The sequence below is a fragment of the Molossus molossus genome, unplaced genomic scaffold (assembly GCF_014108415.1).
Source record: "Molossus molossus isolate mMolMol1 unplaced genomic scaffold, mMolMol1.p scaffold_m16_p_10, whole genome shotgun sequence".
Lineage (NCBI taxonomy): Eukaryota > Metazoa > Chordata > Mammalia > Chiroptera > Molossidae > Molossus > Molossus molossus.
The window spans coordinates 77,542,320-77,559,366 of record NW_023425345.1 but is presented as its reverse complement, the minus strand read 5'-3'; the positions used below and the strand labels follow the sequence as shown (position 1 = coordinate 77,559,366).

General features: G+C 45.3%; 1 protein-coding gene across 4 annotated transcripts; it reads left to right on the top strand.

The window, feature by feature from the left end:
- PRR13 (proline rich 13) lies at positions 1 to 6,630 on the top strand. Of its 4 annotated transcripts, none has more exons than XR_004958409.1 (4): positions 1 to 75; positions 696 to 734; positions 1,373 to 1,458; positions 5,873 to 5,899. XR_004958409.1 is itself a non-coding variant. In XM_036253099.1 (4 exons), exons 2-4 carry the CDS (start codon positions 716 to 718, stop codon positions 5,906 to 5,908), a joined length of 420 nt encoding a protein of 139 aa, XP_036108992.1. In that variant the 5' UTR covers positions 10 to 75; positions 696 to 715; the 3' UTR covers positions 5,909 to 6,630. The 4 variants fall into 4 exon arrangements, 2 of the variants coding, with proteins under 2 accessions (XP_036108992.1, XP_036108993.1); XM_036253099.1 differs by having other exon boundaries at positions 10 to 75; positions 1,094 to 1,458; positions 5,873 to 6,630; XM_036253100.1 differs by lacking the exon at positions 1 to 75 and adding an exon at positions 82 to 200 and having other exon boundaries at positions 1,094 to 1,458; positions 5,873 to 6,630.
- The last annotated feature ends 10,417 nt before the right edge of the window (positions 6,631 to 17,047 follow it).

The following is a 17,047-nucleotide window of genomic DNA, read 5'->3' as shown; positions in this document are numbered from 1 at the left end:
CGAAGCCGGGGCGGGGGTGACCAGGAAGTGAGAGCAGAGACCGAGAACCAGTGGAGCCTAGGCGGTGGTATAAAGGTGACCGGGAGTCTGGATTCCCCAGTTTTCTCCCTTTCCCGTTCCTGGGTCAGGGGTCGCTTCGCAGCTGGGAGCCAGGGTCTCTATTTGTCCTTTTTAATGGGCAAGGGTGTGGGCCTACATATGTAAGCATTTGAGGATTTCTTCTGAGCCACCTTCCTGGTTTCGCCTACACCTTTCCGGTTTGGCCTCGAGGAGGGTCCTTCTCTTAGTCAGGGGTAGGGGTACTATCCCCTGTCCTCCTCCCCGGGGAATGATAAAGTTGTTTAAAATCCTTACTTAATCTGTGGGTGGTTAAAGTCACGGACTCAGTCACAGAAAGAGAGGTGAGTGATGGGGTTAGCGAGATTCGCGGATCCTGCCTCTCTTGCAGGGTTAGAGACCTCCATCTGTGGCCGGAGGTAGTGGAAGGTGGAGTGGCCCTGGGAGCTAGGTCCCTGTGGTTTAGGGTACTAAGAATAAAATAGTTATTGAGGGCGAAGGTACGGTGAAAAGAAACATTTGTTTTGTGGAAGTCAGAGCCTACCGCAGAGCTGGAGGCGTTGGGGTGGGGCTCAGTCTCTAAATCCCCTTCCCACTTCTGGGCGGTCAACTTTTTGCCTCCGTTTCTTTCACCTCAGGCTGGAAGAAACACCTGACAATGTGGAATCCCAATGCTGGTAGGTGTTTGGGGGTGCTCTCTTCTTCCACACCCAACCCCTTTTCAAATGGACCCCACAACAAGAAGTTTCTGTTTTTCCTCCACCTCTTCCCTCACCTGCAAAAGCCAAGTCCTTAGCCTATAGCTGACCCATGTCCTTGTCTTTTGTTAGAGTTCACGTCTCCCTCTCTTCCCACCCTGAGAAGGACATGACCTTTTCTCTTTATATGTGGTTTTGTTTCCCCTACCTTCCATTATCCTTCTTCACTTTCCCATTTCCCTTTAAGTATTGAGGAACTGAATCCCTTCTTTTTGTTGTTTGTTGTCAGAGGCTCTGGGTAGTCCTAATGTTAATTTATTCTTTGCTTCTTTCACCAGGGCAGCCAGGGCCAAATCCGTATCCCCCTAATGTCGGGTACCCTGGAGGTTCTAATCCTGTCCATCCACCGCCTGTCAATCCTGTCTTTCCTCCAGGCCCCTTTCCCACTGCCCCAGGACCTCCCCAGGGGAATCCAGCTTTCCCCCCAGTCGGGCCCCTTCATCCTGCACCACAACCAGCTTATCCAGGATGCCAACCATCAGGTCCCTACCCCCCTCCATACCCACCACCTGCCCCTGGCATGCCTCCTGTGAATCCCTTGGCTCCTGGCATTGTAGGACCAGGAATGGTGATGGACAAGAAGATGCGGAAGAAAATGAAGAAAGCTCATAAAAAGATGCACAAACACCACAAGCATGGCAAGGTCAGTGCCCTGTGGAGCTTGGCTAGGAAGGGGTGCTCCCTCAGAGAGAATAGGCAAGCAGGGTGTGGCCAAGGGGGATTCATAGTCTGAGGACCTGGGGCAGTGATTGTGTTGCTCTGGTAGATGGTTCTTACTTACTTTACTTTTTTATTATTATTTTTCTTTCTTTCTTTCTTTTTTTTGTATGTGCCTCTAGTGAGGGTCAAACCCGGGACTCTCTGGTGGTCCACAGGCCGATGCTCCAACCGCTGAGCCAAACCGGCCAGGGCTGGATCTTCCTTTTTATAAAGGCTTCCCACTGATGCCCGGCTGGTGTGGCTCAGTGGTTGAGAGGTTGCAGGTTTGATTCCCAGTCAGGGCACATGCCCAGGTTGTGGGTCTGATCCCCAGTGGGGGGCATGCAGGAGGCAGCCAATCTATGTTGTCTCTCATGGATGTTTCTATCTCTCTCTCTATCCCATCCTCTCTTTCTCAAATCAGTAAAGAAAAAATAAAATTAAAAAAAAAAAAAAGATTCCTACTGGGAAGAATCTGATAATCTTGAAATATTAGGCCAATTTGGCTTTCTATCTGTGAGGGGCTAGGTGGAGCCTTAGAATGGATATCAGAAGCAAAAGCACTTCTTGTCTGCTTTTCTCTCTCCTAGAATTTTTGCCCCCTTTCCCTCACTCCCAGATGCATGTTTTTTTAATCCTCACCCGAGGACATTTTTCCATTTTTTTGTTCAGATAGAGTGGGAGGGAGGGAGAGGAAGAGAGACAGAGAGAGAAACATCGACGTGAAAGGACACATCGAGTGGCTGCCACCTGCATGACCAACCAGGGCTGGGGACAAACTGCAACTGAGGTACGTGCCCTTAGCGGGAACCGAACCCAGGTCTCTCTCGACCGCAGGCTAATGCTCTAACCGCTGAGCCAAACTGGCCAGGGCCCAGATGCATGGTTTTTGTTTTTGTTTGTATCCTCACCTGAGGACATTTTTCCATTTTTTGTTCAGATAGAGTGGGAGGGAGGGGGGAGGAGGGAGGGAGAGAGAGAGAGAGAGAGAGAGAAACATTGATATGAAAGGGACACATTGAGTGGCTGCTACCTGCACGACCAACCAGGGCCGGGGACAAACTGCAAACGAAACCGAACCCGGGTCTCTCGTCGGGACCGCAGGCCAATGCTCTAACCGCTGAGCCAAATCGGCAGGGCCAAATGCATGTTTTAACAAATTGGACATACCCACTTAGGTGGTCAAAATGTCCATTAATAGAGTCAGTCTTTTTTTTTTTTCCACCCCACACCAGAGGATATGCTTATTGATTTTAAAGAGAGGGGAAGGGGAGGGAGAGAGAGAGAAAGAAAGAACAATGATTAATTGCTTTTCATATGTGCCCCAACTGGGGAACTGAATCAGAAACTTTTCGGTATATGAGACACTGCTCCAACCAATTGAACCACATCCGCCAAGGAACAATAGGGTCATCTTTTGATAAAACAGTCTTATATGATAATTAACAAGTAATAATCTGGCCCTAGTTCCTGGAGTTCCTTTCTCTCCTTCAGGGTGTTGTGTTAATTACAAGGCCTTTTTGCCCTGCCACCCAGTGGGGCAATTGAGGACTAGTGATTCTCAGCCTCAAACCAAACTTAAGTTTCATGCCCCAAGGCTAAGTATCCCATTCTACAGGAGTGTTAATTATCAAGGGTAAAAGTAGTTCTCTGGACAACTCTGAAAGGACTGAACCAACCTGGATCTTGAGGAAGCCTTAATTAACATTTTACTGCTTAGTATTTATCTCCTTACGGTTTTGGGCACTAATTCCTGGTTCTGGATTTTTGGTAGAATTCCAAAGAAAGGAAAGGTGAGATTGAATTGGGGGGAAAATTACCCTGGAGAGACTCAAATATGTTTTATTTTTATTTTTATTTATTTTTTGTCTTTTTGAGAGTATGTGCCCTTAGCGGGAACCAAACCTAGGTCTCTCTGGTCCTCAGGCCAATACTCTAACCACTGAGCCAAACCGGCCAGGGCTCAAATATGTTTTATTTTTTTTATCCTCACCTGAAGACATTTTTCGATATTTTGTTCAGATAGAGTGGGAGGGAGAGAGAGAGAGAGAGAAACATCGACGTGAAAGGGACACATCGAGTGGCTGCCACCCGCACGACCCAACCAGGGCCGGGGACACACTGCAACCAAGGTACGCGCCCTTAGCGGGAACCGAACCCGGGTCTCTCAGGACTGCAGGCCGACGCTCTAACCTCTGAGCCAAACCGGCCAGGGCGTCGGCCTGCAGTCCCTAGAGATCCGGGTTCGGTTCCCGCTAAGGGCGCGTACCTTGGTTGCAGTGTGTCCCCGGCCCTGGTTGGGTCGTGCGGGTGGCAGCCACTCGATGTGTCCCTTTCACGTCGATGTCATTCTCTGTCTCTCTCTCTCTCTCTACCTCTCTCTCCCTCCCACTCTATCTGAACAAAAATAAATAAATAATCTTTTATTTATTTATCTTAGAGAGAGAGAGAGGAAGGGAGAGAGAGCAAAACATCGATCTGTTGCATTCCTAGGTTGCTTCTTGTTGCCCTGACTGGGGAGTCAAACCAGCAACCTTGACGTATTGGGACAATATTCTAACCAACTGAGCTACCTGGCAAGGGCACAAAAAAATATTTTCTTTTTTTTTTTTGTTAATCCTCACCCAAGGATATTTTTCCATTGATTTTTAGAGAGAGTGGAAGGGAGAGAGAGGAGGGAGAGACAGAAACATCAATGTAAGAGGTACACATCAATTGGTTGCCTCCTGGAAGTGCCCTGTCTAGGGCCGGGGATCGAATCTGCAACCCAGGTATGTGCCCTTGACCAGAATCAAACCCGCAACCCTTTGGTCCACAGGCTGATGCTCCAACCTGAGTTTAACTGACCAGGGCTCAAAAATATTTTTTTATTTTTTAATCCTCACCCGAGTATATTTTTTTATTTATCTTTGGATAGAGTGGGAGGAAGGGAAAGAGAGAGAAACATCAACATGAGAGGGACACATTGACTGTTTGCCTCCTGTTCGACCCTGACCAGGGCCTGGACGAACCGCAACCGAGGTATGTGCCCTTGGCCAGAATCGAACCCATGAGTCATTGGTCCTTGGGCTGACGCTCTACCGCTGAGCCAAACTGGCCAGAGCTTTTTGTTGTTGTTGTTGTTTTATTTGAGAGAGAGAGAGAAACATCTGTTTGTTGTTTCACTTATTTATGTATTCATTGGTTGACCCCTGTATGTGCCGTGACCGGGGATCAAACCCACAACCTAAGCATATGGGAATGACACTCTAACCAACTGAGCTACTCAACCAGGGCTTCAAAAATATATATATATATATATATTTTTTTTTTTTGTGGTACATGCCCCTATCAGGAACCGAACTTGGGACTCTCTGGTCTGCAGGCCGACGCTCAACCACTGAGCCAAACTGGCCAGGGCTTAAAAAAAATATGTATATATATTTTTCTATCCTCACCCGGGGACATTTTTGTTGTTGTTGTTCAGATAGAGTGGGAGGGAGAGAGAGGAAGGGAGAGAGAGAGAGAGAAACATTGACGTGAGAGGGACACATCGAGTGGTTGCCACCCACACGACCGAACAGGGCCAGGGACAAACTGCAACCGAGGTACATGCCCTTAGCCGGAACCGAACCCAGGTCTCTCTGGACTGCAGGCTGACACTCTAACCGCTGAGCCAAACTGGCCAGGGCCTTCAAAAATATTTTTAATGACAGTTGTTCATGGGAGTATGCATGTAAAGAACCTTGACTACTGTCCTGCTGGTGTGGCTCAGTGGTTGGATGTGGCTCAGTGGTTGAGTGTTGACCCATGCACCAAGAGGTCGTCGGTTTGATTCCCTATTAGGGCACATGCCCAGGTTGTGGGCCAAATTCCCAGTGGGGGGCATACAGGACGTGGTCAATCAATGTTCTCTCTCATTGATGTTTCTCTCTCTCCCTCTTCCTCTAAAAAAATAATAAAGAAAAAAATTAAAAATTTATTAAAAAAAAAAAAGAACCTTGACTAGGAGTCTCCCAACCTTCTCTCCCACCTTCTTCACTTACCTTCTTCACTTTATCCCAGTTGGGGCTTAGGGAAAAGTAGAGATAGATGCACACATAGCTGCTGTTTCTACTCACTTTTCTTAGATTCACAGCCACTAGGAACTTTCCTTGCAGCTAATCCATAATCATCTATAGAGAAGCAGCTATTTCCTAGCACTATACTATGCTTGTGCCTATAATTCCTTGCCTAGGCACTGGCTCTGTTAAAGAAAGTTGAGAAGCTTGCTCCAAATGCAGAATGTTAAATGCTGTGCAATGAATTAGGATGGTTTAATGTCCCATGGAGTGATCAAATGTCATATAGATCTGATGCTATCTCCTTTCCCCTTGCAGCATTCCTCCTCCTCCTCCAGCAGTGACTCTGACTGAATACAGGGTCTGGACCCTTCCCTCAAGTCTCTCCAGTTCTGCTCTCCCATCAAGCTTCAGATGCCATCTTGCACTGGAGAAAATTAGCCCTTGTGTCCCTCTCTCCCTCTCCCCCAATCTGAGCCTCACTCTGCTGTCCACACCTAATTGGTTAGAGGAAATGGGAAATGAATTGCCATGGGCTAGCAAAGGCCATCTTCTCAGTGCTTGCATAGAACTTTTAGCTGATGAGTTTTACAGGAGAAGTATTTTTTGAAGGTGGTGAAACCTGTGAGCTAAATGCTGAAGATATATCTAAGATCTAGAAAATGTGATTTTCTTTTTTTTACTTTCTTTTGTAATATTTGTAGTTGGGGTGGTGTTGTGGAAACTTAATTATGAGAGAAAAAAACCACAGAACAAATTGTACCTTTTTAAAAAAAAATTGTGGCACACTTGGGTGATTTAATGGCAAATACATTTCCCAGCATGCCTTTAATTGATTGCACTAACTGCAAGGCTGCTGGGAAGTGGAGTCCATTTGTTGATGAGTTCTGCCATTGTGAAACCTAATCTGTACTCCTCAGCTCAGTATGCTGTCTCAGTTCCTCCCTTCATTCTCTAACTCTCAGTACAAATAAAGCTGTTTGTCCTGCTCTCTGTTCACCTGTGCCATTACCTTGGTTGGGCCCCGCACATTCTGCTACTTTTGCTGCCCTTCCATAGACTCTTTAATGTGTATCAGTTTTATAGTAGGGGTCCAGAGTGTCAGTGAGCAAGATACCATATTGCCTCTATGTTTCTTATTTTATTTTATTTATTTTTTATTCTCATCGGAGGCCTTTTTTTTTTTTTTTTCACTTATCTTTAGAGCGGGAGGGAGAGAGGGAGGAAGAGAGAGAGTGAGAGACATCAATGCGAGAGAGACACATTGACTGGTTGCCACCCACACAAGCCCAACAGGGGCTGGGGACAAACTGCAACTGAGGTACGTGCTCTTAGCGGGAACTGAACCCAGGTCTTTCTGGTCCGCGGGCTGACACTCTAACTGCCGAGCCAAACCGGCCTCTATGTTTTTTAAGTGGGAGGAACCTTCAAAATTGTTTCAGGTTTAGTGGAATGAATCTTTACTGTCTTCTCTTTAATGAATGGATATGTCTTTAGCATAAGTTTTCATATCTGCTATAGAGGTTCTCAGCCCTGGCTGCCCATCACTATCAGAGAGTAATTTATGACTTTGCCCCAGATCTACTGAATAAGACTTGGTAAGGATGGGGTTCTACAAATCAGTATTTTTAAGAAACTGTGATTCTGATGCACAGCTAGAATTGAGAGCCACTGCTTCACTCTGCCATGCACAGTACTACACATCATGTTCTCAAAGTTCTGTTGAGTAGAGGAAAAAGACATCTAGGAGAACGCCTTAATAAAGACAGATGATACAAAATGCCACGGTATATAAACCTAGAAATAACTCGGAAGGGAAGGAGGTGTCAAAGATGACTTCACAGTCAGAGAGATGTGACGTGAGAGCCTGGACAGGCCATTGCTGGTGTTGAAGATGGAATGGGGCCAACAGCAAAGGAATACGGGCTGCAAAGGAATGCAAAACTGGAAAAGGCAAGGAAAAAGATTATTTCCTAGAGTCTCCAGAAGGAACCAACCCTTCTAACACTTTGATTTTAGTTCCATAACACTCATCCCAGACTTCTAACCTCTAGAATTGTAAGAGAATAAATTTGTGGGATTGTAAGCCACAAAATGTGTGGTAATATGTTACATCAGCAATAGGAAACTAATCTACTCACTATAAAATAAAGTAATTTTGATGAAAAAAAAAGACTTCACAGGAAAAGTGACATTTCAGTTTTTCAACTAACACTTGTGCCTTGAGTGTGAAAAATATAAGTGGAAAAAAATGAAAAAGTCATTTACCAAGTAGATGGCAGAGAGGAGCTGGGAAGGGAATGTACTTAGATACATAATTAGAAAGTTCCATTTGGGAATTATAGGTATCCCAGAATGACATTCTGTAAAATTGTTCATTGAGGAAGTACGGATTCTGGGTGCTGAAGCTACAAAGGTAGATAAGAGTCCCTGCCCTTTATAACCTCCAAGATTTAATGGAGCAGACATGTGAATAGGTTATGTACAGTAAAAATAGAGACATGGATCAAACAGTGGGGGAACAAAGGAAGGAGTGACAGTGTCACTGGGAAAATGAGCTAAGTCTGGGCTGGGTCTCAGGATGATAGTTTTTCAGTTGGTAAGTAATATCAGCTAACACAGCATTTATTATGTGCCAGGCACTAAGTGCTTTACATTTATAATGTGTAATCTTCACAGCAACTCTGTAAGTTAGGTACTATTATTCCCTTTTTTTTTTTTTTATCCTCACCTGAGGACATTTTTCCATTTTTTTGTTCAGGTAGAGTGGGAGGGAGAGAGAGGAAGAGAGAGAGAGAGAGAAACATCGACGTGAAAGGGACACATCGAGTGGCCGCCACCCACACTACCAATCAGGGCTGGGGACAAACTGCAACCGAGGTACATGCCCTTAGCGGGAACCGAACCCGGGTCTCTCGGGACCGCAGGCTGATGCTCTAACCGCTGAGCCAAACCGGCGAGGGCTATTCCCATTTTGCAGATGAAGAAAACTTGTCAGGATTCAAAATCAGGCAGAGTGGCTTGCGTCTGTGCTCTTAACTCAATGGATTTTTGGCAGACATTGTAGTTTTACAGAGATACAGAATTATAAAAGGTTTAGGATGAAAATTCAGGAGTTCCTGAGCCTGAATTCCCATTCAGGAGCCTGAAAGGAGGAGGAAATGAGGCAGGGCTAAAAAAGGGAATGGATTTGAGAGATGTTTCTGAGATATGGCCCACAGGGCTTAGGGATTGAGGTGCTTGAAGAACAGGGAAGGAGTGTTTTTAGTTGGCTGTGTTACATCTATGACTTGTCCGTGGGGCAGGTATATGAAATAAATGCTTCCTATAGGAATTCTTCCTATATTTTAGAGCTAGCTTCTAATTTTATTGGAAAATCCTAGGCCAAGGCCTGCTTTTCCAGTGTCTTGGATTTGGAGACCAGTATAATGTTTCTTTCTAGTCACTCTTTGTTTTCATTTATTCATCAGCTTTTTTTTTTTTTAATTCTCATCCAAGGATACTCTTCCATTTATCTTCAGACAGAGTGGGAGGGAGAGAGGGAGACAGAAATATCGATGTGAGGGAGACACATTTACTGGCTGCCCCCAACCAGGACCAGGGACCGAACCACAACAGAGGTATGTGCCCTTGACCAGAATCAAACCCATGACTCTGGTCCAAGGGCTGACGTTCCAACCGCTAAGCCAAACTGGCCAGGGCAGCTCTTCTTTTTTGAGAAGGAGAAGGGAGATATGGGCACCAGGATTGTGAGGTGAAGAGAACAGATGTTGACAAACCAGAAATAAGAAACAATGAGAAGGGACTAGAGGGGGGAAATTCAAAGGAAATGAAAGAAAATCCACTGATTTTTTCCACTTCTTTTTAAAAAATCCTTACTTAAGGATATGTTTTTATTGATTTGAAAGAGAGAAATATTGATGTGAAAGAAATATAGTGCCTCCTATATGCACTCCACAGGCTCAAACCCAAACCTAGGTATGTACCCAGACCTGGAATCAACCTGTAACCTTTTGGTATATGGGATGATGCTCCAACCAACTAAGCCACCTGGCCAGAGCTGATTTTCTCTACTTCTAGTTGTGGAAAGCACATATCCCCTTTCTGGCATTTCTAGGCCATATTCAAAGTACCTTGCTATTGTTGTTTTGTTACTATTATTTCTCAAAAGTTTACTAACTTTTTAAAAGCTGAAAGTAACACATGTACTTGGGAAAAATTGTAACATTTTTAATAGGATGGTCAGTAAAAAGTAAGGTTCTACTCTCATCTCAAGATTCTCAGCTTCCTCTCCAAAGGCAACTAGGCTACCAGATTCTTTTGTAAGTTTCCAGAGCTATTCTGCACCCCAACTCTACCCCCTTTTTTTTATCCGCATCCGAGGACATTTTTGCATAGAGTGAGAGAAAGAGAGAAAGGAAGAGAGAGAGAAACATCGATGTGAGAGAGACACATAGACAGTTGCCACTCACACGAACCCAACTGGGGCGGAGACAAACTGCAACCGAGGTACGTGCCCTTAGCGGGAACTGAACTCAGGTCTCTCTGGACCATCGGCTGACGCTCCAACTGCTGAGCCAAACCGGCCAGGGCCCAACTCTACCCTTTTAAAATATATATATATATTTTTCTTTATTGATTTTTTTCTTTGTCTTTATTGGTTTTTTAGAGAGAGAAAGGGAGAGGAAGAGAGAGAGAGAAACATCGATGAGAGCGAACGATTGGCCCTGGTTGGTTTTGCTCAGTGGTTAGAGCGTTGGCCTGCTGTCCAGAGAGACCCAGGTTTGGTTCCTACTAATGACATATACCTCGGTTGCATTTTGTCCCCGGCCCTGGGTGGTTGTATGGTGGTAGCCATTCAATGTGATTCCTTCACGTCAATGTTTCTCTCTCTCTCCCTCCCACTCTACCTAAACAAAAAATGGAAAAATGTCCTTGGGTGAGGATAAAAAAAAAGAGAGAACGATTGGCTGCCTCCTGCATGCCCCACACTGAGGATCAGGCCCACAACCTGGGCATGCGTACTGACTGGGAATCAAAACCGGCGACCTCTTTGGGCATGGGTCGATGCTCAACCACTGAGCCACACCAACCAGGCCCAACCCTATCCTTTTTATTTCTACTTCACATTGTTTTATTTATTTTTTAATTAAAAAAAATTTTTTTACTTCACATTGTTTTATTGCCCCGCTCCCGTTTTATATCAAATGAGAGCATAGTATAGGCCCCCCTTTTTTTCCGTTTAATTTCTTATTTAATTATCTACCTTTGAGTTGATTCCATATCTGTGTCTGGGTATGTGTTTGTGTTTTTTATGTAGATAACATCATTTAAGAGCATTCAATTTATTCTAACTTTAATTGCTGGAATTTTAGATTGTTTCCAGTCTTGCTATACACTTAACTGCTGCAGTGAACATTTTGGTACATATATCTTTGCCAGAGATTGAAAATTGGATGCCCACAGCTATATCTGACTATAAGACTTTTTATTTTTTAAAGACCACTCTGTGTTAAATATTAGACATTTTCAATAAAGTTTCAGATTTCAAGCTCGAAACTAGCAACAGTGGGCCCACATTTCTAAAGGTAGAAATATGGCCTTGAGTAGTGGTCATTCCTTGTAGATGGGTCTGTAATTTCCAGTCTTCTTATTGTTCTTTCAACTTCCTGTTGCCTTTCTTTTTCTTTTTCTTTAGAGTATGTTTATCAAAGTTGGGGACAGTGAAACAAGGAAGGGCCTAGGATAGAAGAGGCAACAGGAAAGAGATTAACGGAGGGAAATGACCCTTGCTTGGACTGCTTTGGCTCACTAAGAAGTCAGAGGAAAGGGGGACTTGAGGACAGGTTCAGGGGGTTAGTTTGGGATGAGCTGGCCCATTGTCCTTGCTCTGCTCATGTCTGTTTAACTCCCTACCACATCTCTCCCTCAAGGATCTTGGTTCTTTTTTTTTTTTTTTATCCTCACCCGAGGACATTTTTCCGTTTTTTGTTCAGATAGAGTGGGAGGGAGAGAGAGGAAGAGAGAGAGAGAGAAACATCGATGTGAAGGGACACATCGAATGGCTGCCACCTGCACGACCGACCAGGGCCGGGGACAAACTGCAACCGAGGCACATGCCCTTAGCGGGAATCGAACCTGGATCTCTCCGGACTGCAGGCCGACGCTCCAACCGCTGAGCCAAACCGGCCAGGGCTCTTGGTTCTTTTTTTAAAAAAAAATTTTTTTTCCTTCACTGATTTTAGAGAGAAAGAGAGAAGGAGACAGAAACATTGATGAGAGAGAATATTAATTGGCCACCTCCTGCATGCCCCCCACAGGGGATTGGGCCCACAACCTGGGCATGTGCCCTGACTGGGAATCAAACTGGCGACCTCTTGGTGCATGGGTCAATGATCAACCACTGAGCTATACCAGCTGGGGGGGATCTTGGTTCTTAATTCTTTTAGAGAAAAGGGGTGCAGGATCTCTTCTGTAGTTGCTCCTGATGAATAGGAGCAGAGTTTTCCTTCAGAGCCAAGAGCTACTTGCTCTGTGTCAGAGGGACAGTGAGACCGGGACATGGAAGGAGGTGGCAATGGTGTCTAGAGGTGGTATTCCCTGAGTCTGAGTAGGGCTTGTAACCCAAACAGGTTTGGAATTCCAAGAAACTCATGCAAAGCGAGGAGCTGGTGGGGCACAATGGATTCCTACTGGTATCTAGCACTGGTCAGGGTCTATAAGGTGAACCTGGATGGGCTTCTCTGGAATCCTGCCACATAATCCGAGTCATGGCACCATAATGTTGTGGGTGGTAAGAATGGCACCAGGTGTTAGACTTGTGGGGTCAGACCAGAGCCAGGTTCAGCAACTTTGGTACTTGAGTTCTGGCTAGGAAAGAATTCAGAGCCAAGATCCAAACTATAAGAGAACATTCATTTGGAAAATTACAGAGGAGTAATTTGTAAAAGAAATGAGCTTAGGAAATAAGTTATAAAGGTAAAGGAAGGGCCCTTGGAGCTTAAGAGCAAGGAAGGTAATAGTAATGCTCCTGGGGGGATGAGGAATGGGAAGGGACATGGAAAGACATGGGCGTACTCCCTGGAGGGAGAGTGCATGTTGCCTTTCTTTCTTTCTTTCTTTTTTTTTTTTATCCTTACCCGAGGGCACTTTTTCATTCTTTGTTCAGATAGAGCAGGAGGGAGAGAGGGAGAGAGAGAGAAACATCGATGTGAAAGGGACACATCGAGTGGCTGCCACCCACACTACCAACCAGGGCCGGGGACAAACTGCAACCGAGGTACATGCCCTTAGCGGGAACCGAACCCGGGTCTCTCCGGACCGCAGGCCGACGCTTTAACTGCTGAGCCAAACCGGCCAGGGCCGTTGCCTTTCTTTAAAAAAAAAAACTTTTTTCTTTTTGCTGTTCTGATTTTTTTTTCTTAATCCTTACCCAAAGATATTTTTCCATCTATCATCAGCTAGAATGGGAGGGAGGAAGAGAAAGGGAGAGAGGGAGAGAGAGAAACATCGATGTGAGAGAGACACATCGACTAGTTGCCTCCTGCACAACCCGACCAGGGCTTGGGACAAACTGCAACCAAGGTACGTGCTCCTGACTGGAATCGAACCTGCGACTCATTGGTCTGTAGGCCGATGCTCTAACTGCTAAGCCAAACCGGCCAGGGCCTGTTGCCTTTCTTTAGGGCAGCTTCTCCTAATGACATTATTTGCTTGGCTCCTGGGGGAATTGGGTTTGTGCTCTCTCCCTCCCACTCTTATCTGAACAAAAAAAAAAAAAAAGAAAAGAAAAGAAAAAATGTCCTCGGGTGAGGATAAAATAATATATATATGGTGAGGATAAAATAATATATATATATATATAAATAAATAAATCAATAAAAAAATATTTTTAAGCCCAGCTGGTGTGGCTCAGTAGTTGAGTATTGACCCATGCACCAGGAGGTCGCTAGACTGATTCTGGATCAGGGCACATGCCCAGGTTGTGGGCCTGATCCCCAGTGGGGGCATGCAGGAGGTGGCCAATAGATGTTCTCTCTCATCGATGTTTCTATCTCTCTCCCCCCTCCCTTCCTCTCGCTTTAAAATCAACAAAGAAAAGAAAATTGAAAAAATATATATATTTTAAAAAATTAAAAATGGAATTGCTTTTGCACTGGCCTGTGTGGCTAAGTGGTTAGAGAGTCAGCCTGCACACTGAAGGGTCACAGGTTGGATTCCCAGTCAAGGGCAGGTACCTGGGTTGGAGGTTCAATCCCTGGTCTCGGTCGGGTCATGTGGGAGGCAACCAATTGATGCGTCTCTCATTGATGTTTCTCTCCCCAACTACCCCCCACACCAACTCTACCTGAAAATAAATGGAAAAATATCCTCAGGTGAGGATTTAAAAAAACACAAAAAAAATCCATATGTGCTATCTTCTTTTTCTTTTTAAATTTTTTTTTCTTTATTGATCCCAGAGAGAGAGAAAGGGAGAGGGAAGGAGAGGGAGAGAGAGACAAAAACATCAATGAGAGAGAACATTGACTGGCCGCCTCCCACATGCCCCCAACTGGGGACCGGGCCTACAACCTGGGCATGCACCCCTATGGAGAACTGAACCGGTGACCTCTCAGTGCATGGGTCGAAGTTCAACCACTGAGCCACACTGGCCACTGAGCCACACTGGCTGGGCTGTGCTATCTTTTTAATTTCCTTTTTGTTGTTGTTGTTTCTTTGTTTTGTTAATCCTCACCCAAGGATATTTTTCCATTGATTTTTAGATAAGAGTGGAAGGGGTTGGGGGAGAGAGAGAAACATCAGTGTGAGAGACACATCGATTGGTTGCCTCCTGAATGACCCTGACCTGGGCCGGGGATGGAACCTGTAACCCAGGTATGTGCCCTTGACCAGGAATAGAACCTGGGACCCCTTGGTCAGCAGGCAGATGGTTTAATTGTTGAGCTAAACTGGCCAGGGCTGACTCTTTAATTTCTTTCTCCTAATTTTGCCTTATTCTCTTCCAGGGCTTTGTGTGTGTGTGTGTGTGTTTAAGTTTTAATGTGGAAGTTTATAAGAGTAAAGAAAGCATTTTTTGTTGTTGTTGTTGTTCAGGTAGAGTGGGAGGGAGAGAGAGGAACAGAGAGAGAGAGAGAAACATCAATGTGAAAGGGACACATCGAGTGGCTGCCACCCGCACAACCGACCAGGGCCGGGGACAAACTGCAACCGAGGTACGCGCCCTTAGCAGGAACCGAACCCGGGTCTCTCAGGACCGCAGGCCAACGCTCTAACCGCTGAACCAAACCGGCCAGGGCAAGAAAGCAGTTGAATGGACTCCTATATTCCCATCACCTACCTTCAGCAATTATCAACATTTTGACAATCTTGTTCCATTCTACATATTTTTCCCAATTATTATTATTATTTTTTTTATCCTCAGCCGAGGACATTTTTCCATTTTTTGCACAGATAGAGTAGGAGGGAGAGAGGAAGAGAGAGAGAGAAACATCGATGTGAAAGGGACACATCGAGTGGCTGCCACCCGCACGACCAACCAGGGCCGGGGACAAACTGCAACCAAGGTACATGCCCTTAGCGGGAACCGAACCCGGGTCTCTCCAGACCGCAGGCCGATGCTCTAACCGCTGAGCCAAACCGGCCAGGGCTTCCCAATTATTATTAATGAAAATTAGTTTTAAAAGTTTAAACAGTACAGCCCTGGCCGGTTTGGCTCAGCAGTTAGTGTGTTGGCCCGTGGACCAATGAGTCGAGGGTTCAATTCTGGTCAAGGGCGCGTACCTTGGTTTCGGTTAGTCCCAGGCCCTGGTTGGGGTTGTGCAGAAGGCAGCCAGTCAATTTGTTTCTTTCACATTGATGTTTCTTTCTATCTCTCTCCCTCCCACTCTATGTGAAAATCTATGAAAAAATATTCTCCAGTGAAGATATTTTTTATCCTCACCTGAGGACATTCTTCCATTTTTTGTTCAGATAGAGTGGGACAGAGGGAGAGGAAGAGAGAGAGAGAGAGAGAGAGAGAGAGAGAGAGAGACATCGACATTGAGTGGCTGCCACCTGCAGGACCAACCAGGGCCAGGGACAAACTGCAACTGAGGTATGGGCCCCTAGGGTGAACCAAACCCGGGTCTCTCTGGACCACCTGCCGATGCTCTAACCGCTGAGCCAAACTGACCAGGGCTCCGGTGAAGATTTTTTTTTAAATTAAGAAAAAGAGCCCTGGCCAGTTTGGCTCAGCGCTTGGAGCATCGGCCTGTGGTCCAGAGAGACCCGGGTTTGGTTCCCGCTAAGGGCCCATACCTCAGTTGAAGTTTATCCCCGGCCCTGGTTGGATCGTTTGGATGGCAACCACTCGATGTGTCCCTTTCACATCGATATTTCTCTCTCTCTCTCTCCCTCCCACTCCATCTGAACAAAATATCGAAAAATGTCCTGTGGTGAGGATAAAAAAAAAGAAAAAAAATTAAGAAAAATAAAGTTTAAACATTACAATGGTCACCCACAACCTACCACCTACACTCAACAATTGGTAATGTTTTACCATATTTGCTCTATTGATATACCTATGTGAATCACTTGAAAGTCTGTTGCATACATCATGGCTCTTTACCCTTAAATATTTCATCACGCACTTTTTACATAGTATTTCTCCTACAATATGTCAAAGTTGCCCTACTACTAACGATGCAAAGTTTGATCCCTTGAGTAAGGTGTTGGCTATCAGAGCACTCCATTTCAAGTTACATTTTTTTTCTGTGCGATTTGCAAATAATCTGTGTGGTGATATTTGGCACCATGATAATATCCTGTTCCCTAACAACCTTTTGCTTAAAGTTTTGGTGATTTATAACACTTGTTTGAATCAATTATTTCATATTGTGTTGCAGAATGACTGGTGATTTTCTAACCCTTTCATTTCTTCTACATTTATTAGATGGAACTCTTTTTAAAAGTTTTATCAACTAAGAATACATTGCAGTTCTTAAAAAGAGAGGGTAAATGCTTAAATCTTTCCTTTTTAGTTAGTAATTTTCAGAGTAAGGAGTTGGTGTAAAAGTTACCTCCAATGTGGCAACTTCGTGTTTTTCTCTTTCTGTTTTTGAGTATCACTGTAGATTACCGAGTTCTTCCCGTTTCTTCTCATCTCAGATGGATGTCTTCAGCCATCTCTTTTTCCCTCTTGTCTCCTTTATCCATGTCCACTGCCAACTCTCTTCGCACTTACTCCTGGACTTTCCAATTACGCCACTAGGGGCCACTAGTTTCCTCCCTGCCCCCATGCTGCCGCTCTATAATAGACTTCGCCATGTATTACCAGGTGTTGTCTCTCTGGTGCTGATGCTGTCCACAGAGCCGCTCTAGGCCATTGGGAGGCCATCTGTATTGCGTGGGGAAGGTTTGGACGACGCAGTCGCCTCGCCGGCCCCGGGGCGGTTAGCGCTTCCGGGGTCGGAGGGTGCGCGGGGTTGAAAGCGGGCCGCTCCGCCCCGTCCCCCT

Excerpts from the sequence above, each read along its gene's own strand:
- PRR13 (XM_036253099.1), top strand. Across the intron at positions 1,459-5,872 it reads AACACCACAAGCATGGCAAG|CATTCCTCCTCCTCCTCCAG; the intron begins GTCAGTGCCCTG and ends TTCCCCTTGCAG.